The 25,640-nt window shown below is 38.3% G+C and overlaps 1 protein-coding gene across 1 annotated transcript in view; it reads right to left on the bottom strand.

Moving 5' to 3' along the window:
• Positions 1-207: 207 nt before the first annotated feature.
• LOC141611820 (transcription factor PRE6-like) overlaps positions 208-25,640 on the bottom strand; it is a 72,612-nt gene continuing 47,179 nt past the window's right edge. The window contains exon 2 of the mRNA XM_074430457.1: positions 208-526. Coding sequence (XP_074286558.1) covers positions 374-526 — 153 coding nt within the window. The 3' untranslated portion in view covers positions 208-373. The remainder of the gene's footprint in view (positions 527-25,640) is intronic.

The following is a 25,640-nucleotide window of genomic DNA, read 5'->3' as shown; positions in this document are numbered from 1 at the left end:
TTTAAAATGTCAATTTTAACCCACAAAATACTCATTTATCATATTTGGTAAATTTTTCACATTACATTGAACACATCAAATCATTTCGCCCATGGAAGAGATAGCGACTTTTTTAACCAATGCATCTTGAATTAGTGTGTGTTGGTCAAAATGATATTTGAAGTGCATAAGTATTAATTAGAAGTTTTCAATACACGCTATATCGAATTTAGATACTACAATTCTAGTTGACCATGCACGAATCATTAAAGTTAACATAAATAGAGTTTATATAAATGTATGTAGTATTGTACTTCAGTAAGTAGTAAACTAGTAACTAATTATGGATACATTACCGTCGGAATTAAAAAAAATAATAAATAAATAAACAAAACTAATTAACTAAACTCGCAATAATTCGGGCCTCTTCACTGTTAGAGTCCAACGTGGTTAAGAGCTGTGATAGACGATCGCTAAGGTCTTCCATCTCTCTTTTTAAATTTCGAATGTAGGTACAAGTCTCATGTAAGACCTTTGAAGCTGACACCTGTTAAAAATAGAATAATTCAAGACTATTCATTTACAGGGGCGTCTTAGAACAATCGGAGGCCCGGTGCGAAAGAAAAAATGAGGCCCTAAAATTTACACTCAAACTTTCTAGATATGAACATATTGTCAATTTTTCGTTTGCTTAACAAATAAAATTACATCATAAACTAAACCAAATTTTACTAGCATTTTGTAAAGAAAACATCTTTACATACAAGTATACAACACCACAGTACATTCAATCCACGGAAAAACAAAATTCCAACCACACAACATCATTAAAGGTAAAATTTTTATTCAAGTTTACGCCTAAATCTTCTTCTATACAAAAGGGTATTGTATAATTACACAAATAAGTCATAAAAATAGACAAAAACTTACAAAAATTTATCAGGATAGATATCAAAAGGTAATTAGAACAGATATCAAAAGGTAATTAGAACATTAAATTAATTAAAATCTCAAAAGAAATCAACACCTTGCTGCTAGGATATGGTAACCATACGCGACTCTTTTGACGAAGGAAGAAAGAGAGCAATTTCTACCTTGTATTCAGTTTATATATCCTTGTAAATTTTCCGATTTGAAATTGATGAATTGGGTTGCTTTCTTGAAAAAAGTATCAGTTAGATCTTTTCTTAGGCGGGTTGAAGTGATTGTAAATTTGTATGAAAAATCAAAGATATAAACCTGAGATTGGATGAACATTTAATTATTTTGGGAGTTTGGGTGTGGAAAATCTCAAAGGCCATATTGGAAAGGAGAAAATTAAGGAGTGATTACTGAACAATGAACATCGTCTTGTAAGTTGTAGCTTTAGATTTTTTTTTTTTTTTTTTTTTTTTTACAATGAAGGATTATGAACTTGGGCCCAAATTTTGGAGGCCCGGTGCGGGCGCCCTGGGCTGCCCTGGGCCTTAGACGCCCCTGTTCATTTATCTACTTGATTATGTATAAATTAAATTTACAACACAAGTACACAAACTTATTTACACAGATTGTGTTTTTTACTCCCCGTCTCCCATCATTTGTTTACTTTTCTTATTTTTTGTGAAGAAATCTTAATTAAAGGTAAACAATGATTAAAAAGGTTTAAAGGAGGGAGTACATATTAGGCTGATGCCGTGATGCGCATGGAGATGAGAGTACAATAAATCAAACCTACATTTTAGTTAGGATAATGCTAGGGCGACACCGGGTGTTACACATCTCGGTAACACCCTATTAAAATAATCAAAAAATTAAAAAAAATATAAGTTAGTTTAGATTTTGGCGAGATGTAAGGAAGGGTAGAAAAGTCAATTTTTTGTTTTCACTGTTAATGTATTGCGAAGGAAATAATCTACAGGTTACAGCCTTCTTCTTTCTTCTTCATATACAAGGTTTACATGACTATACCTTATACCCGGCCAGCCATGGGGTTTAAATCTTGATTACGAAAGGAGCTTGCTATAATTAGCTAATACAAACAAATAATACTTCAGTCACAAATCTATTGGAATCGGTTTTGCCGACAACAGTCACATTGCAACCGTCATATCCATCTTCGATATTTCGCCGACAACCGTAACTTAATTACCGTGATATGTTTTATCAGCACATTTCGATTAAAAACTCGAGTCTATGTTGCATCGTTTCGCTCATCTATGGGAGAGGAGTTCGTATTATTAGCTTATAGCGATGACACCATCGGGGATGGATATGACGGTTGACGAGAAGCCAACTTACTAGCTTAATAGATCCGATCATTAACATGCATAAGGACGTAATATTCCGTTTTTGCCCTTGGCTGAATTATTGACTAATCTTATAAAAAATCTTAAAATGTCACTAAATTTACAAAGTTACCCCCGGTGTTACTCAAAATCGGTAACACCGGGTGGCGCCATCTCATTTAAAATGTCACTAAATTTACAAAGTTACCCCCGGTGTTACTCAAAATCGGTAACACCGGGTGGCGCCATCTCATTTTCCTTTTAGTTAAAGACAATCAACGAATTATGTTTTTACTTTTTATTCAAATTCGTGTTTAATATTGTAACATGGATAAGGGAGCAAAGTAAAAGCCAAAACTCAAATCCGAAATGAGGTCCAAGGCAAGTAGGCAAGTCTTTTCTCTCAAGTCTCATGTTAACTTTTTGTTGCGTTTTCCTTCTTAGGAGGTCATTCTCCTGCTCGGCTGCTCGTCCTATACGAAGTACATGTTATCCGGTACTTGTAAGACATTGAGTAGGCCCGAAACTGGTGGAAACTGCATTTTAGTGCCAAGGTCGCATACTCACATGTGAACCCTCGAGGCCTCAATCACTTGTACACCCATAACTAATATAACAGACATTTTTGAATCATGCACAAAAGAAACTTCCATGTTACAGTAACTTACCCCTAAGCTTTCGGGCAAAATTGATAGATGAACCACAGCATGTGTTCAGATGCAGGTCGCTAAAACGACCAAGACAAATAATGTTTGTGTAGTGGAAGTGTGCCATCTTAGAATGTTGCATGTCTCTGATTGTAACATACGGAGTACTATTCTTCACTTAGTGTGACTTAGACGAAGTCATTGATGAGAAATCCTAATTGATTTCCATATGTTGCTTGTAAATACTACTCGTATTTTCTATTTGGGTAGAGTATTTACTTTCCTATCGTATGAAATAACTTAAATATTGTCTGAAATAACTTAAAACATCGCATTATAAAAAAAAAAGATCACACAATGTGGCATCATTTTATTCTAATGCTCCCTAACTTGAATTAAACATTGCATGATCCTTGACCTAATTATCATCATCCTCTCTAATAATAGCAGCATTGACTGAGGAACAAATCTACACTGAATTAACGTGGCAGCTCCCTATCTTTTTATTATTTGTATGAATGCCCTCTCCTCGCTCATTCGCCAGTCATGCATTAATCTTGACTGGTGTCCCTTCCCCCTTGAGAGAGGAGGTGCCCCATTATTGTACCTCCTTTTTGCTGATGACATCCTCCTATTTGGTAGTGCCACAGAGAGAAGCATGTGTACTCTCCAAAGTACCCTCAATGAGTTTTGCCTCTCCTCTGGTCAGAAAATAAACTTTAACAAGAGCAAGATTCATTTCTCTCCTTCAACCCCTAGTGACTTTCTGTCTCATGTTTGAGACCGCCCTCGATATGAAACAGTCCTCCTCCCTTGGCACTTACCTTTATAGCTGATGTCCAACCTACCATTGATAAAATTCAAACAAAACTTGCAACCTGGAAAAGCAAGTTTCTCTCTCGTGCCAGTAGGATTGGCCTCATCCAATCCACCCTTAATTCTATCCCTGCTCATCCTATGCAATGCATCACTCTCCCTTCCTCCTCCCTTAGGAGCATTAAGGGTGGATTGGATGTGGCAGGGATAGCATTAAGCTTGCCTTGTCTTAACCTTGCCTACGCTAATGGCTTGTGCTGTAGAACTTGTTTTTTACAGTCCAATCTTGCTAGCACTGCCCTTTGTAGAAAATATATTTCTAATAGACCTCACCCATCTTTCTTTTCTAGAAGCTCTCACATATAAAAATAAATTGGAAAAAGTTCGCCCTCCTTTGCTAAGTCCTTAACTTGGGCCATAGGCAATGGTTCTGATATTAGCCTATGGTTTGACTCGTGGCGCCCCGTTGGTCCTCTCAGGCCTCTCCTTCATGGTCCCTTCTCTACCTCGGCATCCACTACCCCTCTTAGCTCCATCCTCTCAAATGGTTGTTGGGACCTTAGTCGCTTGGACTTCCCCATCCGAACTGAAGTCTATAATATTATCCTCTCTACCCCTCTCTCTTTCTCTCCTAGAACTGACGTTGCTACCTCCTCCTTCACCAGTAGCAATTCCTTTTACCTACACCTTGCTTATAACAGCCTCCTTGATAGCACCTTTGATGTCAGCCCCTCACCCCCCGTGGTTAACCTAGGATGGATTTGAAAAGTCTAAACCCAGCCTAGGATTTATGTTTTTTTGTGGCTTACCTGGTGGGACAAACTTCCTCACCTTTCTACTCTTTTTACTAGATCGATCTCCCACTCCCCTTTCTGCGATGTTTGCCCCCTCACCATCGAAAACTTCGTTCACATTCTCCGTGATTGCCCTTTCTCTCGTTCAATCTGGAATTCCATCACCATCTCCCCTGACTTCTACACTTCCAATCTTCGAGACTGGCTTACCTCAAACCTTAGCATTACTCGGGTTCTCTGGCCCACTTTCTCTTCCTTTATCCTTTGGAATAGGCGTAATAAGCGTTTGTTTTGGGACTCCCCCCCTCCCCCCATTCCCCCTTAAACCTTGGCTTGACCGAGTCTACTACCTTACCTACTCTTTAACTTATGCCCAGCCCTCTCTGTCCTCTTTGTCCCTCCCCCATCTCACCTATAATACTACGATTTTCTATGTCTATGGGTACTCTATCGAGTGGGGCTTACTCTGTCGAGTAAGTATGTTTTTATACGAAACAGTAGTCTGCCTGATGGGTACTCGATCGAGTATGTGTGACACTCGATCGAGTAAAGGGCACTCGATCGAGTAAGTGGGTTTTACGGGTTACTTTAGACGGGATTTGTTAATAACGCGTGATTCATATTTAAGGATTTCCGTCACTTTATTCATCACTTTTACTTTTTCTAAAAACCTTTCAAAGAGAAAAGAAGTTACGTTGTCTTCGTTCGTCGCGTTACTATCAAATCTCAAAGGCTAAGGTTGTCGGATCGTCGTGTTCTTTACGCCGTTGAGTTCGTCGTGTCAAGGGTAAGGTACTTGTATAGTTTTTATATTGTTTCATTGATTTTGTTTAAAACCCTAATTGGGTAGATTTGGGGTTTTGGGAGTATAATGTTGATTAGATGGTGATTGTATGAATATGTGTTTATAGGAGGAGGTTTCGTAGAGGAGCGATATTGATTAGCTGCTTGTGACGATCTCGTGATCGCTTATTTCAGGTAGGGTTTCCCTACTCGGTTATTGATTATATAGTTGTTGTCGATGGTCGTTTAATGTTGTTGATTCATGTCGTATTGGGATTGATAATTGGTAATTGTTGTTGTATAATGTGATTGTTTGTTTGTGGTTCTCGAGGTGCGTCCTCGGCTGAGTGGAGTCACTTGCGGGAGTGGCTTCACGCCCTCTGTGGAACCCGCCACATAGGGGATGTGCATATTAAGGAACATGGGTTATCGCTCAGATAAGATGAGCGGGGCTTAGGTGGGAACGGCTGCGGTCCCCCACTGGCGGTGTGGAATACGTGTTGCGATGGGTATTCTTGCAGGACTACACACTTTAGTGCGTAGTCAGGTGTGTGGAGTTATGATGGAGATTGGGTGATTAGTCTATTGTATCTGTTGTATTGTTTTTGTGTAATCAGTAACTGACCCTATTTAAATGTTTTGAAAACTGTGGTGATCCATTCGGGGATGGTGAGCAGTTATTGAGCATGTGTGAGATGGACGCGCATTGGATATCTGGGTTGAGTCACCACGAGATGTCTAGAAGTCTTCCGCTGTGTCTTGAACATTTATTAACTTTAGTTGGCTTAGCTTTTCGGAACAGTTGTATTTTTATTTGAGAGTTTTGGGTTGGACATGTATCGCTTTAAATTTATTTAATAAAGTACGTTTCTCTATTTTCTATTTGATATACATCGCCTCGGGTAACCGAGATGGTAGCATTCATATGCATTAGGTGGTCCTAGTAAGGCACTTGGTGTATGGAGGTGTTTACAAAGTGGTATCAGAGCGACGATTTTGGAACCTGTAAGTAATGAACCCAATGAATCTAGAGAGTCAAACTAAAATGAACCCGGGTTGGAGTTGCTAGGAGCTAATGCAAAGACTTGAGAGACGTCCTAAAGTCACGAAATCGCCCTACAACTTTGAGCCGGTCACTATGGGGTGTCATGGGATCGCTATGTGTTTACTAATGTTCAATCGCATATGTTGGATGAATATGTATATATGAATTTGTTGGATGAATGGTATGTGGTTGAATGGAGGATGTGGTGGAAAAGATGAAAGTAATCGTATATGGTAATATGTGGTTAGGGATACTGGTTTTATGCGCATTGAGTTGTTTTTGTTTACTTTGTTGTTATTTAAGTTGTTTGGAAATAAAAATCAAATAGTTATGTTGTCCGATTATAGCGAAGTTGTCTTTAAACTGTCATAACTTGAGATGTATATAAGATTTTAATGTTATTCCAATTGGAGGTGATAGCTTGTTGTTTTACGATTCTAACGATAGGTCACACGCCCAAAATGACCAAGAAACGAATGAAATATGACCGTTTTACGAAAATTAGACAGTGCTGAGAACTGCGTAGGGTACTCGATCGAGTGGCCTTTACTCGATCGAGTGCACCTCTTGTTACTCGAACGAGTAACCCTTACTCGATCGAGTAGCCCTGGTAATTTCTTATACGTGCTTCTGACCTTCACCTATTCGATCGAGTAGGCTGCACTCGATCTAGTGACCCCTGTTTTGGGTCATATGCTTATCTTTTGACTTCGTCGCATATTATGTTTAATTCAAAGGTGTTCTTTTGCTTCTTTATGCATTGTTTTACGTATGTGTTGGTCGTGATGCGTAAGTTACCCAATCATATGATGTAAGGAGTGGCACCTTATGGTGGGTATGAGTTCGGTGGGGAGGACATGAGTTATATGTGGTTGTGATAGATAGTGGAAAAAGAAAAGGAAGATTGGTAAGGCTTATTGAGGCATGGTGCAAGTTTTGTGAGACGTGGTGAGTGATATAATTGCGAATTTGAGTAATGTAAAGGTAAGTGTATATGAGCAAGGAGTGATGTAAGTTTATGGAACATGAGAATGAAAAGATTGAAGTGAGGGATGCAAATAGTGGCAAATTGGGATGTGTGAGGATTTATGGAGGGAGATGGTTAGGATTGTGTTGGTTAAGGTTATAACTGATGGAAGGTCATTATGGAGGTATGGAAACGAATGGTGTATAGTTAGATCGAGTTATGCCGCGATGTGTAGGTAGTGGCCGAGTTTGGGAATTTGTATTATCAAGAGATGAAACTAATGTGTGATTTCCTTGGGCAATTAACGGTATGAAATGAGTTTTGGTTTCTAGAGGCAAAAGAAAAAAAAAGTGAGATGGTGTGGACTGATTGGTGACAAGTGTCAGTGATAGCATGATAAGAGAAGATCCATGGTAAGAAAGAGTGAGATAGTACTGATATGAAATAATGGGATTTGAGTTTTGGAGCAATGAGAAGATAACCAGAGTACTAAAGAGTTAGGTGGAAGGAATAAGGAGTTGAATTATTAATTGGTATTATTGAGTGAATAGAGGAAAGAAGGATGGAAGTAAGATGAAAGAACCTCGACTAGAGTTAAGGAACATGAAGGTAAGGAATCATGGAAATGTGTGATAGTATCATGAGAGGGCGTGAGTTAATGGTTATATAGGAGTTTCAGGACAACATGTTAGCCATGAGCTTCGAGGAATTAAGGGGAGTAAAAGTTGGTAGAGTATTTGCACGATATGAGATTTTGGTGGTGAGTTAGGTGGCGATACAATTAAAGACAGAATTGGGATGAATGTTCACGTAAATTTTGTTGATGGGTTTGATGTTCGTCATTTGGGATGTTAATCGATGATGGGAAAGAAACCGTGATATTTAGAGGTGAGTGTAAGAGATTTGTTATACAAACAGTGGTGGTGTTGTGGTGTTGTCACTAGTGGTTAAGGGTGATGATTAATAGGAAAGGTAGCCATTTTAAAGAGGTTGATTTTGTAGAGACCAAATTGGTTTATATGGTTGTGAGGGGGTATACGATATTATTATAGGAGGCGGCTGCTAGTACTTGGGTATTAACGGTATGGTTACATTTGGCAGGAGGTGATAGTTATGCGAATGGGAGAATGTGTTATGAAGGGCATGCGAGTTAAGCTCGAGCGAGAGATAACCTTTGTCCAGTGGTAACTTACGTGATCAGGATTGACTAGTTGGATGTGATTACGGGTCTATGATGTGTATAAATGTTTGTGTGAGGTTCTGACCTCACGAGAAGTAGTATGGTGTGATAGTTATAAAGTTGTTATCTGAATGTTCTGTAATGTATGTTGGGTCCGGTAACCTAATGGAATGATATTCAAAAGTGATAGTTTGGGTGATCTGGCATGGCTAGTTATACTTGTATGTGTATTCATGATATATGTTTATTCCGTGAAATGGTGTGGATGATATTCATAAGGTTCTTATCTGTTTATTCCGTGTAATATGTTGCGTTTTGATCTAGTAAGGCGGTTTTGAGTAAGTTTTCTTGTCCAAGAAGTTATACTGAGTCAGTGTTTATGAGATTGTATAAGTTACGATGACTATCGATGTGGTTGTTATGCCTCGGGTGGTGATCCGGGCACGGTACTTCGTGTTGTGATGCGGGTAACTTCGCGCTGCGGTGCGGTTGTTGGTGGCGGCGTTGCGATGCCGTCATCGGTTGTGGTGGAGTAGACGGGATACTTATGAGACGAGTTTTCGAAAGTGTATACCAGTTATATAAATTGTTGTTTTGTTTACTGTTATTTCCTGCGAGTTTCAGTTTGGACAGATCGACGGTTGTTTTGTTTATTGATGTTTCTTACCAGTTTCGGCTTGGGAGTGAGGGTAGAGTATGATATGAAAGAGAGTTGGTTATGTTTCAGTTGTTGTCGTGATATAGTAATATTCTATTAATAGGACACAGTTGTGAGAGGTTGTTACAATACTTTTAACCTTGTTTTAGATGAGGCAACGGTGGACATAGTAATGGCAAGTGATTTCTGGAACATGTGTTGTACTGATCTGGAAGATGCAGATGGTTCATAATTTTTTTTTTTTTGAGACAGTGAGTATAGAGTGTTGGGAATTAGTATCATGTTACGTTATGGATGAGTTTTGCGATAATAAAAGAAAAGAACTTGAGGATCTAATGTGAGTGTGTGTAACAAGTGTGGATCGTGAGTATGCTTTTGGAGATAGGTGCTTTATATAGAGAGGTATGTTGTTTTGCGGTAATGTGGAAGAGTTGGAGTATTAGTTATGCTAAGGATTTTGTGGTATAGGTTAGGTGGTGTGCCGAATGAGTTGAGGTATGAGAACTGTTAAAGTAAGAGAGCCTTGGATATAGGAATGGTTATAAGTGTTGAGTTTATAGTCGGTTATCTTTCACATGTGGTGGTGAAGAGAAGATACAACTAAGGATTTAGTATTAGTAGGTTATAAGGACGTAACCTTTATCTTAAGAGGAGTAGGATGCGACAAAGAGAGTTTGATGGTTGTACATGTTGTAGTATAATTGGAAGTAGAGTTTTGGTGTAGCATAAAGGATGGATCTTTGTTGTGGTTGATTTTATTAAAGACCATGGCCGTGCTTGTAGTAGTATGATGTTTAGGAGTGTGAGTAAACTTCGATAGTGTTGACTGTTGACAGTTGGATGATGATGTTTATGAGTGTTAGTAAACTTCGAGGACGAAGTTCATTTTAAGGGTGGTAGAATGTAACATTCCGTTTGGTGGTTGATCTTGCTTGGTGGATATTCTTGGTGTTGGATTTGATAGTGGATAATAAATGTTAATGAAACGGAGCTAGCGGCGTTCATGGATGGTATTCGATAATGTATGGAGTTACGGTCGAGAGGCTATAATGTAGTCGATACGATATCGTGAGCCATGTTTTGGAGGTAGGCATAGTTGGTGGAGTTTGTGTTAGGAGTTCATGTTTTATAGGTTGGGTTTGAACTTCGGGGACGAAGTTCATTTTAAGGAGGGAAGACTATAATACTATGGTTTTCTATGTCTATGGGTACTCTATCGAGTGGGCTTACTCTATCGAGTAATTATGTTTTTATACGAAACAGTAATCTGCCTGATGGGTACTCGATCGAGTATATGTGACACTCGATCGAGTAAGGGGCACTCGATCGAGTAAGTCACTTACTCAATCGAGTAAGTGGGTTTTACGGGTTGTTTTAGACGGGATTTTTTAATAATGCGTGATTCATATTTAAGGATTTCCATCACTTTATTCATCACTTTTACTTTTTCTAAAAACATTTGAAAGAGAAAAGAAGTTATGTTGTCTTCGTTCGTCGCGTTACTATCAAATCCCAAAGCTAAGGTTGTCGGATCGTCGTGTTCTTTACGCCGTTGAGTTCGTCGTGTCAAGGATAAGATCCTTGTATAGTTTTTATATTGTTTCGTTGATTTTGTTTAAAACCCTAATTGGGTAGATTGGGGGTTTTGGGAGTATAATGTTGATTAGATGGTGATTGTATGAATATGTGTTTATTAGAGGAGGTTTCGTAGAGGAGCGATATTGATTAGCTGCTTGTGACGATCTCGTGATTGCTTATTCCAGGTAGGGTTTCCCTACTCGGTTATTGATTACATAGTTGTTGTCGATGGTCGTTTAATGTTGTTGATTCATATCGTATTGGAATTGGTAATTGGTAATTGGCAATTGGTAATTGTTGTTGTATAATGTGATTGTTTGTTTGTGGTTCTCGAGGTGCGTCCTCGGCTGAGTGGAGTCACTTGCGGGAGTGGCTTCACGGCCTTGATTCGCCTTCTGTGGAACCCGCCACAGAGGGGATGTGCACATTAAGGAATATTGGTTATCGCTCAGATGAGATGAGTGGGGCTTAGGTGGGAACGGCTGCGGTCCCCCACTGGCGGTGTGGAATACTTGTTGCGATGGGTATTCTGGCAGGACTACAGGTGGTGTGGAGTTGTGATGGCGATTGGGTGATTTGTGTATTGTATCTGTTGTATTGTTTTTGTTTAATCAGTAACTGACCTTGTTTAAATGTTTTGAAAACTGTGGTGATCCATTCGGGGATAGTGAGCAGTTATTGAGCAGGTATGAGATGGACGCGCATGGGATAGCTGGGTTGAGTCACCACGAGATGTCTAGAAGTCTTCCGCTGTGTCTTGAACATTTATTTACTTTAGTTGGTTTAGCTTTTTGGAACAGTTGTATTTTCATTTGACAGTTTTGGTTTGGAAATGTATCGCATTAAATTTATTTAATAAAGTACGTTTCTCTATTGTCTATTTGGTATACATTGCCTCGGGTAACCGAGATGGTAGCATTCATATGCATTAGGTGATCCTAGTAAGGCACTTGGTGTATGAGGGTGTTACATCACCCATAACCTACCTTTTAGCCCTTCATGTGGCCCTTGGTTCCCCCTCGCCCCCTCTATTCTTTTTTAAAAAGTAACGTTGATGCGTCCTTTTCCTCTACCTCTCTCCTTTGTGTTATAAGGGGTGGTTAGAGATAGATATGGGAGTTGGACTTTTGGGCGGGCCTGTCGTTGTCTTACTCCTAACCCCTTAGCGTGTGAACTCTATGCTATCAGAGAGGGAATTAAGTACGCGAGTATGTCCGAGGGTAATTTTATCATCAGTTTGGATTGTAAAGTCGATGTAACTTATTGACTCCAATATAACCCCTTTGTGTCCCCTTGCTAACATCATCATGGAGTGCAGGGAACGCTTAAGAGCCTCTCTGTATTTAAAGATCCATTTCTTAGGAAGATTAAGTAATACCCCGTATTTTATTACCTTGATCAAAGGCTAGTCAACGGTAAATGGGTAAATATATTTTATAAAATTATATTATATTGTATTTATAAGAGTTATGTATAAGACAGTATAATAAGATAATAATAATAATAATACGTATATATATGTATATACTCACACTTATCATACTAACTACCCTTATATACATCCCCCCTACCACACTACTTCATCATATCTCATTTCATTTACCACCACACAAACTTAGGAGAGAAAAAGAGAGAAATTATAAGAATGGAGATTTTGTCCCTCTGCGTCGAGATTGTAAGGTAAGACTGTCGTAAAATAGTTTATATATTAATTAATTTATACCGTCAACCCGTCTCGACCTTGACCCACCCTAGGACAGTCGTTGACCACCATAGGACCACCGTTGACCGCCCAAAAACGGGTTTGACCAACCTAGATCTAGGGTTTTGGTTGTTGTTGTGCAACTGCCTTAGACGGGTTTTTCCACCTTCAACCAGGACTGACCTCAGGTGATTTTGGGGTGGTTGTGTCGAGGGTTGAGAGGAGAGTTCAGTGGTAGTTATGGGTGGTGGTTAGGGTGGCTGTAGGTGGTGGAAAACGAGTGTAAAAAGGCGGGTGTGCGGCTGTCGTGGTTGGGTTGTTGTTATATGTTGTCGTTTGTTTTGTTGTTATTGCTGCTGTTTGTTGGTGGCGTGGTTGCTACTTCTTGACCCACCGTGGTCGAGGGGAGGCAACGTGGTGACTGGTGGTGGCCGGTGTTGGTATTTGTGTTTGCGTTGTCGTGAGGGGGTGGTGGTGTGTTGGTGTTGTCGTCAGAGGGGTATTGGCCGTTGTGGTTGTGGTTGCTGTTGTGGCCACCATGGTTAATGGTAGTGGTGGTCCACGGTGGAATCCACTGGTGGTAGGTGGTGGTGGCTGTCATGGCCAAGGAGGGAGAATGGGTGTGAGTGAGTCGGGTTTCAACCATGTTTAGCGAGGGAAATGAGTTGGGATTTTAATTATCGTATAATGGGTTATGAGTCAGGATTTGAATTTAATTATATTAAATTATATATTATAATTTAATTAGATTAGTTAGGAATTAAATGTATTTAATTATTTTATTTAGGTGACGATTTTGTAAGACGATTTTATAAGACATATCTTACTTGTGTCGAGTAGCTCATGGAGAATTGCTAAAAGGTAGGTTTATCCTACTCAGTTTCGATATTTTGTTTATTTACTAAATGAGCCATTTGTCATTAATTGCATTGAATGAGTCGGTAATTGGCATGTTATATGGTATCTTGCATATTTGTGTTGTTTTTGTATGTCGGAGGACATGGTTTGTTATTTGTTGTTGAGGAGACATGAGGCAGTTGGCAAACCGTCTCACGCTCGGTTCGCCTTTTGGAGCTTCCTACTCTAAGAGGGATGTGCAGATAATGACTTGAATTTAGAGGCACTCGTGTAGTTGATACACGACGTTTGGCAGGGGATCCCGTTGGGGACCATTACGTCTGGACATGTCCCGGTACCGGCGTGGTGGTTGTTTGATAGCGTTTTATTCATGTAAGAGTCTTGTTGCATATTCACACACTTGTTTCGTGTCTCACATATTTATTGAAACTAACGTGTTGTGTGTCTGTGTAATTGTCACCTGTTTCCGGGGTGACCTGTGCCGATCTATATGATATTTCTGATCATATGGGGAGCAGGATGAGTAAAGGTGTTGCTTGTTGACATGATCGGGTTTCAAGCCACGCTAAGGACTTTGGAGACGAGCACATAGCCACTAGGTGGATGATATAGTAATAAACGAGTTGTATTTAATTTATTCATTTGTTTACAATTATTTAATCACTAAACTTGTTATTTATATAAAGATTTTCTTAATTGTAATTCCGATTTCACTGCCTCGGGACACCGAGACGGTAACATTCCCTAATTACCTTGGCTAGGTAAGAAGGGGGTGTTACAAAGTGGTATCAGAGCGACGATTTTGAAACCTAAACCAATGAACCAAAATGAATCTAGGAGTGTCTAATAAAATGAACTCGACATCAGTACAATAGGAGGTCGGTTTTGGGTGAGTAGGATCCGTCATTTCAAAAATAGATCCTATTATTTTGGTTTGTCGCTACGTTGGTGGTTATGAGTCGAGAAACGTGAAGTGCAATGTTGTGTGATTTCATGTGTGCAATGTTAAGTTGGCAAGTCATCGCATGACGTGGTTTTGTATGTGTTGATACGAGTTTATAGATTTGTTTTCTTGCGTGACATAACCCTTCGTTTTGCGTATGATAATATACGATTGTTGAAAGGATGAAATTTAAATGTTTACTTGAGTGAGGTATATGTGATATGAGTGAAGGATTGTCTCATGTGAAATGCAATTATTTGTATGAGTGTTGTGTGTTTTAATATGATGAGTTTTAAAGCCGTAATTTGCATAGTTGATAGGATTCTTGCATGATATAATCGTTCATATGGTATGTGATAACATGTAAAAGTTGGATAAAAGTAATGATATGTAAGACATGTTTTGAGAATGATTGTTACGTGTTGGTGTGTGAGGGCGTTAGCCTCGTCCTTTGGCATGTTATTACCGCATCTATATTTGGATTTCACTAATGCATAGTTGGGGTGTGATTTGTAATAGTTGTTAGTAAAGTATTCGCTAGTATAAGAATAGTAATTCTTAGTCGAAAATTGCAAACCATAGAAAGGAACCCAACCGAGTGCGAGATAGTACACGCCCCAGTACCACTCACTCGACCGAGTGGACCCTAGCACTCGACCGAGTTGATCAATTTCCAGAAACTTGAAAATTTCGGGAAGTGGGTCACTCGACCGAGTGGAGAGGGAACTCGACCGTTTGCCATTTTCTGGGTTGTGAATTTCGCGAGATTTGCATTATTACCTTATTCCTTGCATTTCTTCATCATTTCCCGTAATAAAAATACCCAAAATATCTTTAAAACTTTCCCAAAACTCCATTGTTGATGATTGCTACTTGAACTTAAGCTTTCTACTCCATTCTATTCTCTTAATTCTTGCTAATTAAACAATGTGAGTGGTTTTCTCATTACTCTTAATTTATCCCAATTTGATTTCGTTTAAATCCACATTATTCCCTTCAAAATTTTGTCAATTAATTTCATGTTTTGTTTAATTCGTGACATTAATCACCTTTTTACATCAGTCAAATATAAAATGCTCAGGTTGAATTTTGCCCGAAAATTTTATGAACCCGAAAATATGTATTCTAGAGTCAATAATTTGATTTTGTGTTTGATACATGGTTGATTGTTTAACGAGGACTAAAGTTTGGTTTTTATTGCTAACTCTTGATATGCGTTTGAAATTTGGTCTTGAAAACTTTGTCCCGAAAACTTTGAAACTTTAATATTCATGCGTATGTTTTGATTTTCGTGTTTAAAAACTTAGTTTAGTTCCAAATGAGGCTCAAGAATCTTGTCGCACTTACATTTTGAATGTTCCTTGTTAGTAACGACGTGTATTACTGTGAACCAAAAATTTCATCCCAAAAAGGTGCCCAAAATCTTTTAGAATTTCATCTTAAAATAAATGATTTTGATCTTTGCACCCAAAACATGATCCATTTATCTCCTAATGCTTAGTTCTTGTTGATGTTGCAATGTGTCGCACTAACCTAGGAGTGTTGCCTTAATTCGCCTCGAGTTTTGACATGTATGTTAGTTATGCCGAAAAATTTCATTTTATACCTCATTCTTACCTAATTATGTCATAAAGATTCACATGTTGTTCAATGATGTAAGGCATGGCCTTAAAATTTTAAACTTTGTTTTAAACTTTTCATTATTTTAATTCAGTAATAAGACTTCAATTTTGTTAGTAAAGTTATGCATCTTCTTCAAACGAAAATTTCATCTTGGAAATTTGACACAATATTTCGAAATCCCATATGGCCATGACCAAATTTTGATTCTTTCTTTTATCTTAAACTTGGCTTAAAGGTGTTTTAAGGCAATAATCCTTATAGGTATCACTATAATAACATGGTTTAAACCAAAATTTTCGTTTTAAAAAAAAATGGACCAAATTGTTTTTGAGATTTCATGTGTATACCACTAAATTTTGATCTTTGTATTTGAAACATGATTAATTGTCTCATAGTGCCCCAACCATTGTTAATGGTGATATGTGTGGAAAATTATAGTGTTGATGCTCAAATTTTGACTTTTGTGCTTAATACTTAGTTTTATTGTGCCGCAAGTTTACAATTTTGTTAATAATATTAGGTACTGTCTTAAATTGAGAATCTTACCTTAAGATTCTGCCCAAATTTTTTTTTTATTATACCATAATGTATATGAAAGAATTTTAAATTTTGCATTAAAAACATAGTTTTCTGTTTCGTAATGTTACAATCTTTGTTAATAATGTGTTATTTTGCTTATATATGGGTCTCAATACTTTGTTTACCTTGTGGGTGCTATGATTTTGATGAGTAAAGATGTGTAGACGCACGTGGTTATGATTGAGAGGATATGAAACGGGAGTGAGTCAACATGCTTATGAATGTAAAGGGGCAAGTCCTAGTAATGTTTGATAAGTGGTGTTGCACTTGAGAGTTATGAATGTCAAACATGTGCTTTATTAGGATTGATGTAAGTTGTCTGTTTGATGTGGATTTGAACCGTGTAAGTAGGTAGGTGTGTGATTCATGTTTGAAAATGAGGAATAGAGGAAAGTGACTTTAGCTTGCGTAAGGTGTCTTGAATTGAGTAAAACAATTGTATGAGGTAATTTGTGGATAATGAGTGATGTGTGATCTAGGTCGAGCACTTAAAGTTATGGATAGTGAACGAGGTTTGAGTTGCATATTGACGGATATTGTTATTGAGCATGACTTGGAAACTTTGGTTGATAAATAATTAACATATATGATGGTGGATTTAATATTACCAAGTTTAGTTTTCGCGGTCATGAGAGTAAGAGTGTGGCGTTTAATGCTTGAGGATTGAATCATATCGTTGTGGTAGTTGATCATTCGTGTTCTAGAGTGTAACCGTTTAATTTAAGTGGGTATGTATGAAACGTGAAAGTGGTTGCGTGGTGGTATAGATGTTGTTTGTAAAGTTGCCTCCCAGTCGTCAGGTAAAACACCCACGGTGTACGTCGTGACCATGTTGTAATGCTTAATTCAGTAATGATGTTGTTATTATTCCTTGTGAATAATGAGTGGTTAGGCCGTATCCATGAAATAGTATATTTGTGTCGGTGGTATGTCTCGGATATTTCATCTTAATTGTGTAATAATGATGGTTATAGGGCCAAGAGTAGTTTTAAATTTGGTTTTTTGATGGTGTATTAATCACCATCGGAGTCTATTAGCATTGGTGTGATGAAATAGGAAAGTTTGAAACCGAGTTGATAATAAAAACCCTCTGCCCATGTGACGATCGATCAAGTGCACCATGCACTCGACCGAGTAGTCGCCTACACGACCGAGTGGCCTCCTATAATTGACCGAGTGGCCTGCCTTAACCCTTGTTTTGTTGATATTCGACCAAATATTGAGCGTATACCCTTATTTCACGGTTTTATATTAGTTGACTTGTGTTTGGATAAGCATGTTGGCCTTACATGGGTTATATTTTGTGGATTGTTTATGTTTGATTATATGGTGTGGCAATTTTCAAGTGAATAGAAATTGTTGATTCGACATGAGTGGATTGATGACAGAAATGATGTGATAATCTTGTTGATGTGCGTTAATCGACGTGCTTTTATTTTGTTGTGTAAAAGTAAGATGAAAAATGCAATTTATGTGTCACAAAGTGGTCGTTTGCATGATTGTGATTGTGGCCTTCCGTATGAGCGAAAGTGTTGTTGAGGATGGATGGGAACGAATATAGAAACACATGTGTGATCATGTGGTGGATTTGACGCGGTATATGCGTGGCATGATATCCGAAAATGGGAATGTTGAACATTGTTGAGTCACATAACGAGAAATTTTGCATATTTTTGATTGTTTCATGGAGTCCGTATATTCGTGATTGATGTGCATACATGTGAATGTATGAGATTCGACGTAATATAGATACGTAATAATAATCGAGTTTTACACCGTGATAGATACGTATACTTATAACCAACATGAATTGTGGGTTATTTATGGGATTATAGATTGGAACCGTGGGTTTGACTTGGCGTTTGACCTTTTGGGAGGCATGTAGATGGGGAATTATATCAATGGAATTATAACTATATGAGGTTTGATTATGGATTTGAAATGAGTAAGAGAGAGTGTTGAACCTGGAACATAGTCAATTGTAGAGTTTAGTAATGAACGTATGAGAGCACATTATGAGGTTTGATAGTTGAACTTCGGGACAAAGTTCTCTTTTAGAGGGAGTTGATGTAACAATTCGGATAGTAAGGAAAGAGAAAGTACAGAATGTGAGGAAGTAATGAGAGTTGAACAAAAAACCTTGAGATGAGTGTGATGTGTATAAAGGAACGTATACGGTAGATAAGCATGTGAGGCGAGAGAGGGTGCATGAGAATCGGTGATGAGAATCGAGGAAAGGAGAGAGTGGGGCGAACTTTATGGACGAAGTTCATTTTAAGGGGAGAAGACTGTAATACCCCGTATTTTATTACCTTGGTCAAAGGCTAGTCAACGGTAAATGGGTGAATATATTTTATAAAATTATATTATATTGTATTTATACGAGTTATGTATGAGACTGAATAATAAAATAATAATAACAATAATACGTATACATATGTATATACTCCCACCTACCATACTAAATACCCTTATATATATCCCACCTATCACACTATTCCACCCTATCTCATTTCATTTCCCCCCACACAAACTTAAGAGAGAAAAAGAGAGAAATTAGAAGAATGGAGATTTTGTCCCTCCGCCTCGATATCGTAAGGTAAGACCGTCTTAAACTAGTTTATATATTTATTAATTTATACTGTTGACCCGCCTCGACCTTGACCTGCCCTAGGACCATCGTTAACCACCATAAGACCAACGTTGACCGCCCAAAAACGGGTTTGACCAACCTAGATCTAGGGTTTTGGTTGTTGTTGTGCAACCGTCTTAAGATGGGATTTTACCACTTCAACTGTGACTGACCTTGGGTGGTTTTGGGGTGGTTGTGTCGAGGGTTGATAGGAGAGTTCATTGGTAGTCATGGGTGGTGGTTAGGGTGGTTGTAGGTGGTGGAAAACGAGTGTAAAAAGGGGGCTGTGAGGCTGTTGCGGTTGTGTTGTTGTTGAATGTTGTAGTCTGTTTTGCAGTTGTTGCTAGTGTTTTCTGGTGGCGTGGTGGCTACTGCTAGACCCCCCTGTGGTCAGGGGGAGGCGACCTGGTGACTGGTGGTGGTCGGTGTTGGCATTTGTGTTGGCGTTGTCGTAAGGGAGTGGTCATGTGTTGGTGTTGTCGTGAGAGGGGTGTAGGCCGTCGTGGCTATGGTTGGTTGTGGTGGTCCACGATGGCAGCCACTGGTGGTAGGTTGTGGTGGCTTCCGTGGACAAGGAGGGAGAATGGGTGCGAGTGAGTCGGTTTTGAACCATGTTTAGTGAGGGAAATGAGTCGGGATTTTAATTATCGTATAATGGGTTATGAGTCGGCATTTGAATTTATTTATATTAAACGATTAATTAACGGGAATAATCCATACTATAGGGTCCTTCCCATAATACTCTAAATACTTTAACTCACTATAATCCTAACTATACCAACTTTTTTCCTGATTGCACTTGGTCACTTAAATTACCTATTAATGTCGGTCATTTTGTGTTTACTCTATTTATTCCTCCTTCGTCTTCTTCTTCTCAATACTTTCTCCCTCTCTTTCTGGGAACTTCTATATTTTTGAGTAAAACAATATTTGACTTTAGTGATACCAAAACTAGAACAACAGCCCCTAAGATTGCATTGCATCAATTTTTCAGCCCGTTTGTTTAGTCTTCACTCTTCTTTCATCCATATCCCTTCTCGTATTTTTTCTCCTTCTCACAAACACACACAAGTAACACCAACATCAAACCCATATTCCTTCTATATTTATTAATTTTTATTTTAGTAACATGATAATAGTAACTAGTCATACATTTGACATTCATGCGATTTTTTTTAACTTACAGATCTTTCAATTTTAATTTCATTTTTATTGTTGACTAAATGCCTACTTTCTTCCACCATTCTACCTTTTGAACAATACCCATAAGCTTAATTTCATTTTGGTAATTTCTTTCAACTTTTAATGATGTGGGTTTGTTTTGTTTTGCCTAATTGGAGTTGGTCTGTCTGTTGTTTTTGATGATTTTGAGTCAGGATGATTTGAATCTGAAGTTGGGTTTTTGAGATCTTAGTGTTTGTGATTTTTCTGGGTAAGGACTAAGGAGTGTGTTTATGTCTAAGCAGATCAGAAAAAAAGAAATTAACAAAGGTGACCTGTTATTCAGGTAGTCAGTCAGCTGAGTGTTATATGGAAAGGGAGTGGAATAGTTTGGATTATAATGAGTTAAAGCGTAGTTTGGAGTATTATAGGAAGGGCCCCTATAGTATGGATTATTCTTATTAATTACTCCTATATTAAATTATATATTATAATTTAGTTCGATTAGTTAGCAATTAAATGTATTTAATAATTTTATTTAGGTGACGGTTTTGTGAGAGGGTTTTATGAGACGGATCTTGCTTGTGTCGAGTAGCTCATGGAGAATTGCTAAAACGTAGGTTTATCCTACTCAGTTTCGATATTGTGTTTATTTGCTAAATGAGTCATTTATCATTAATTGCATTGAATGAGTCGGTAATTGGCATGCTATATGGTATCTTGCATATTTATGTTGTTTTTGTATGTCGAAGGACATGGTTAGATACTTGTTGTTCAGGAGATGTGAGGCGGTTGAGAAACCGTCTCACGCTCGGGTCGCCTCTTGGAGCTTCCCACTCCAACAGGGATATGCACATTAATGAATTGAGTTTGGAGGGACTCGTGTAGTTGAGACACGACGTCTGGCAGGGACCCGGTTGGCTTCTGGGCCTGGTACGTCTTGGCGTGTCCCGGTACTTGTTTGTGAGTTGTGATGTCGTGGGCGTGTCCCTGGCACCGATGGTTGTGGGTACGTCTGGGTGTGTCCCTGCACCGGCGTGGTGGTTTTTTGATAGCGTTTCATTCATGTCATAGTCATATTGGATATTCACTTACTTGTATCGTGTCTCACTTTATTTATTGAAACTGACGTGTTGTGTAATTGTCACCTATTTGCGGGGTGGCCTGGGTCGATCCATATGATATTTTCGATCATATGGGGAACAGGTTGAGTACATGTGTTGTTTGTTGACATGATCGGGATTCGGGCCGCGCTACGGACTTTGGAGTCGAGTACATATATAGCTACTAGGTGGATGATATTGTCATAGACGAGTTGTATTTCATTTATTTATTTGTTTACGTTTATGTAATCAACAAACTTGTTATTTATATAAAGAGTTTCTTTATTGTAATTCCGATTTCACTGCCTCGCGAAACAGAGACGATACCTTTCCCTAATTACCTTGGCCGGCTAAGAAAGGATGTTACATATTGACCAACTTGGTTGCTTATTCTTTTGCCCGTTTTTCTCTCCATGACTGATCCCCTTTTGATGAAAGCTTTTGCTGGCAGCATGCACCGAGCTTTATTGACAACCTTTGTAAAATTGATTCGGATATTGTAACTCTATCCCCCAACCAACCCCCTTGATGTACTCTTCAAAAACTCTATTTTTTAATTAAGTTTCGTCTTTCCGCAAAAAAAAAAACGTAGCAGAGACTATATACATTTATTGTATATGTATGTATATCAAGGGTATCTTGTATATCTTGTGCTTTTTATGTTCTTCTCTTTTCATTGATTAATAACAACTATTTTCACCAAAAAAAAATTGATTAATAAAAACTATCTACATTCAATCAATTTGTTCAGGGTACTATTTTTTTCGTAAAATGTGAGCTTTCTTATTAATACCATCAAATATGCCAAATTAGCACATGTCTTACAATTTCAGTAACTAGCTAAGCAGAGGAAATCTTACATACACCATGAATATGCAATCTACTTAGCCATTCTCTATCAATACTCTAAAAAGGATTCTCAATCTTCTGCAACAGTCTGCTACGCATTCTCTGTTTTCCTTCCTGAACAAGTATTCCAGGCCTTCCGAGTTTCAGCTCCAGACGACAACTGTTCCTCTCATACCAGATAGTATACCAACAACACAGCCTGGTCATTCTACTAACTTTCTTCTAAAGTTTAGAGCAATAACTATTAGCATAAAGTTTCAACTGTAACCACAGCTCAACAACTGCAATTTCTTGAGAGCTATCCACACAATTTGTGAATAAAGAAGCATGCGATTCCACTCCCAATTCACACAATCTAAAACTATCAGTCTAACTGAAACCCAAGTGAAAGAGTTTAGCTCTAATACTCAAAGGTTCCTTCTGAACTAGTCATCCAATAAAAGCTTGTTTGGGCACATTCCAAGTGTCCCAAACAGCTTTGTACCACTGAACAGGGGGTTGTGGTCCCTGTAACCAGTGGTAATCATATTTGATAGAGTAACCTCTGGTGTCAACCAGCCATTGATTACCCTAAAAACCTCCTGCCAAAACATCTCCGACTTTGCAAATATTTATCCAATTCCAATTGGAATCAGGAGAAGACTGATTTGAGTCCCATTCAGTACCTTTCGAATAGGCATGATCAATCCAAAGCACTCATAAACGATCTGCCTTAGTGTATATCCAGTTAACTAGCTTTCCAACATTTGCTATATTCCACACCCCAGCTTTCTTAATACCCAATCCACCTTCTTTTTTGTTGCAGCAAACATTATCCCATACCACAAAACGTGTAGCACCCGCGAATTTCTCATTTTGACATTTATAATTTATTTAACCGTTCGATTACTTTATTTTATATTTTTAAATTATTTAATTTAATTTATGTCGTTTTAAACATAAATTTTATTAAAGTTACATTTTCACAAGCTTATTTATATAAAAATACGTATTTTAGTCGGACAGTAATAATAGTGACAGTAATAATAATAGTTTACGTCTTAAGTTAATATAGACTCGAGACATTTTCCCGTCTAGCTTAAGACCGTCACAATTTACTTGTAAGGCTAAGTTTAATTCTCGACCAATCATATATCGACAACACTCACCTATCCTCTTACGCTCTACCTTTTTAAATAATTCTTTTATTAATATTATTATTATTATTATTATTATATTATTATTATTATTGTTGTTGTTGTCATGCTGCTCGTCCACACCCCCTCCTTTTTCCCCTTTCTTCTTTTTCGTACTACCTGCAAAAACAAAACAACAACAACAAACAATAACAGAAGCTTCATCACCATTTCCATGCCGTCTTCAACCCGAGATCCCTCCTCCATTTCTCGACCAAATCCCATAATTTTTGTACAATTCTCTTCCTATTTCCTTCCTCCTTCTATCTAGGTAAGAAAGTTTCAGTTTTGTTGAGATTTCGAAAATGGCATCTTAAGACAAACTCGGTTTTATGACCCAAATAACCCGCTTTCTTCCTTCTAGTTGATGAGCTTGAAGACCGGAGGGAAGCTCGCGCCTTTTTGGACGTTTTCACTTGGAAATTTGAGAAGCTAAGGTAACGGTGATAGGTTACTCGACAAAAATGTCGAACTTTCGTCTTATGGGTCGTTTTATATGCTTTTGTTCGATAAAGTTTGGTTCTTGCGTCTTTTTCTCCTTTGTATGTTAATTTTCGTCTTAAATCGTTGTTGGGAATGGCTGTTTTGGGACGGATAACCCGGGTTTTGTCTCACCGAAATTTTGGTGACCTTGTTCATGAATTGCTGTTTTAATTCCGTCTTGTCCATGTCTTAAATGGCTCGTTTTTTATCTGTTCGGGTGTCGTTGTTGGAGCCGTGATAGACGGATTTTGAGCTGTTGTTGGGACTGTTTTGGTGCCCTGGTGGTACGGCGTTTTGTAGCACTTGTCGGGGTTGTTATGGTGGTAGTGGGTGGCTTGTCATGACCTGTTTTGGGCTCTGTTTCAGAGGTCGTATTGCAAGTCGTTGTGAGACGGTATGGTCTGTTTTAGTTGAGTGATGGTGGTTGGACCGTGGCTGTGGCTCGCCTGACCTGGGCACGGACAGAGGCCTGGTGGCGTGGCCATGGCTGGCTCGTTGCAGCCTTGGTCACGGGTAGTGATTTGTTGTTGTCGTAGCCGTGTTCCATCTAGTTTAACCATGTTCGTATAGTTTGAGTTAGTGCCATATACTCATGTCTAGTTAAAATATTCGAATTTCCGTCTCATGTTTTATATAACGTGACTCGTAAATATCGTTCTTTAACATGTTTATTTTATTGGGCTTAATATGTTTTTTTATTGGGCTTAACATGTTGATTTAATTAGGTTAGTGGTGTTTAGTTAATTGGATTCGTTATGTTAAATTAGTCGGGCTAGTTATGTTAAATTAGTTGGATTTGCGTAGTTTATTTGTTGGGCTCTTATGGTCCAAATTGTTGGGCTCTTTCGGTCCTAAATGTTGGGCTCATTTGGTTTGATTTGTTGGGTTTAATAGGTCTTGTTTGTTGGGCTTGACATGATTCAATTGTTGGGCTTAACATGTTTCTTTCATTGGGATTCTCATATATTATCTATTGGGCTTAAGAGTGAGTCATTTGTGTCGGTTCCATTTTATTTTGTAATTTCATATAACGTAAACTATTCATTATCGTTTGTTATCTTTTAATTAACCGGCATGTTAAATTATGAAGTGGAATATTTATTAATATAATACATGTATGAAATATTTATTATAAATAGTTACTTGTAGTGAGTCGTATTCTAGATAATGCCTTGTATTGTTCGGTTGTGAGAGTCTTAGTCCTATTGGATACTAGAGGTGAACTATAAGCCCTGTAGTTACGATATAATCGTCGGGATTGATGTTCTCATCCGTACTTATGGTGAGATGCAAGCCATAAGTATGAATGTGACATTAATAATCCCGTTCCTGACATAGATGCAAGCCATAAGTATGAATGTGACATTAATAATCCTGTCCCTGACACTTATTTGTTGTATTTGGCCATGTTTTAAAGGTAACCGCTTAGCCAGATACTTGTTGGTTGTGCCTCGGACATGTTTTAAAGGTAACCTCTGAGTCGGGCATTTGTTTGTTGTATTTGGCCATGTTTTAAAGGTAACTACTGAGCCAGATACTTGTTTGTTGTACCTCGGACATGTTTTAAAGGTAACCTCTGAGTCGGGTACTTGTTTGTAGTATTTGGACATGTTTTAAAGGTAACCGCTGAGCCAGATACTTTATATGTTGTGCCTCGGACATGTTTTAAAGGTAACCTCTGAGTCGGGCACTTGTTTGTAGTATTTGGACATGTTTTAAAGGTAACCGTTGAGCCAGATACTTTAGAGGTCGTGCCTTGGACATGTTTTAAAGGTAACCGCTGAGCCAAGGTACTTAAGGATTTGTGTCTCGGACATGCTT

Source organism: Silene latifolia, chromosome 11 (genome assembly GCF_048544455.1).
Source record: "Silene latifolia isolate original U9 population chromosome 11, ASM4854445v1, whole genome shotgun sequence".
Classification (NCBI taxonomy): Eukaryota; Viridiplantae; Streptophyta; class Magnoliopsida; order Caryophyllales; family Caryophyllaceae; genus Silene; species Silene latifolia.
The sequence above is the reverse complement of the archived record's forward strand: the minus strand, read 5'-3'. Positions and strand labels throughout refer to the sequence as shown.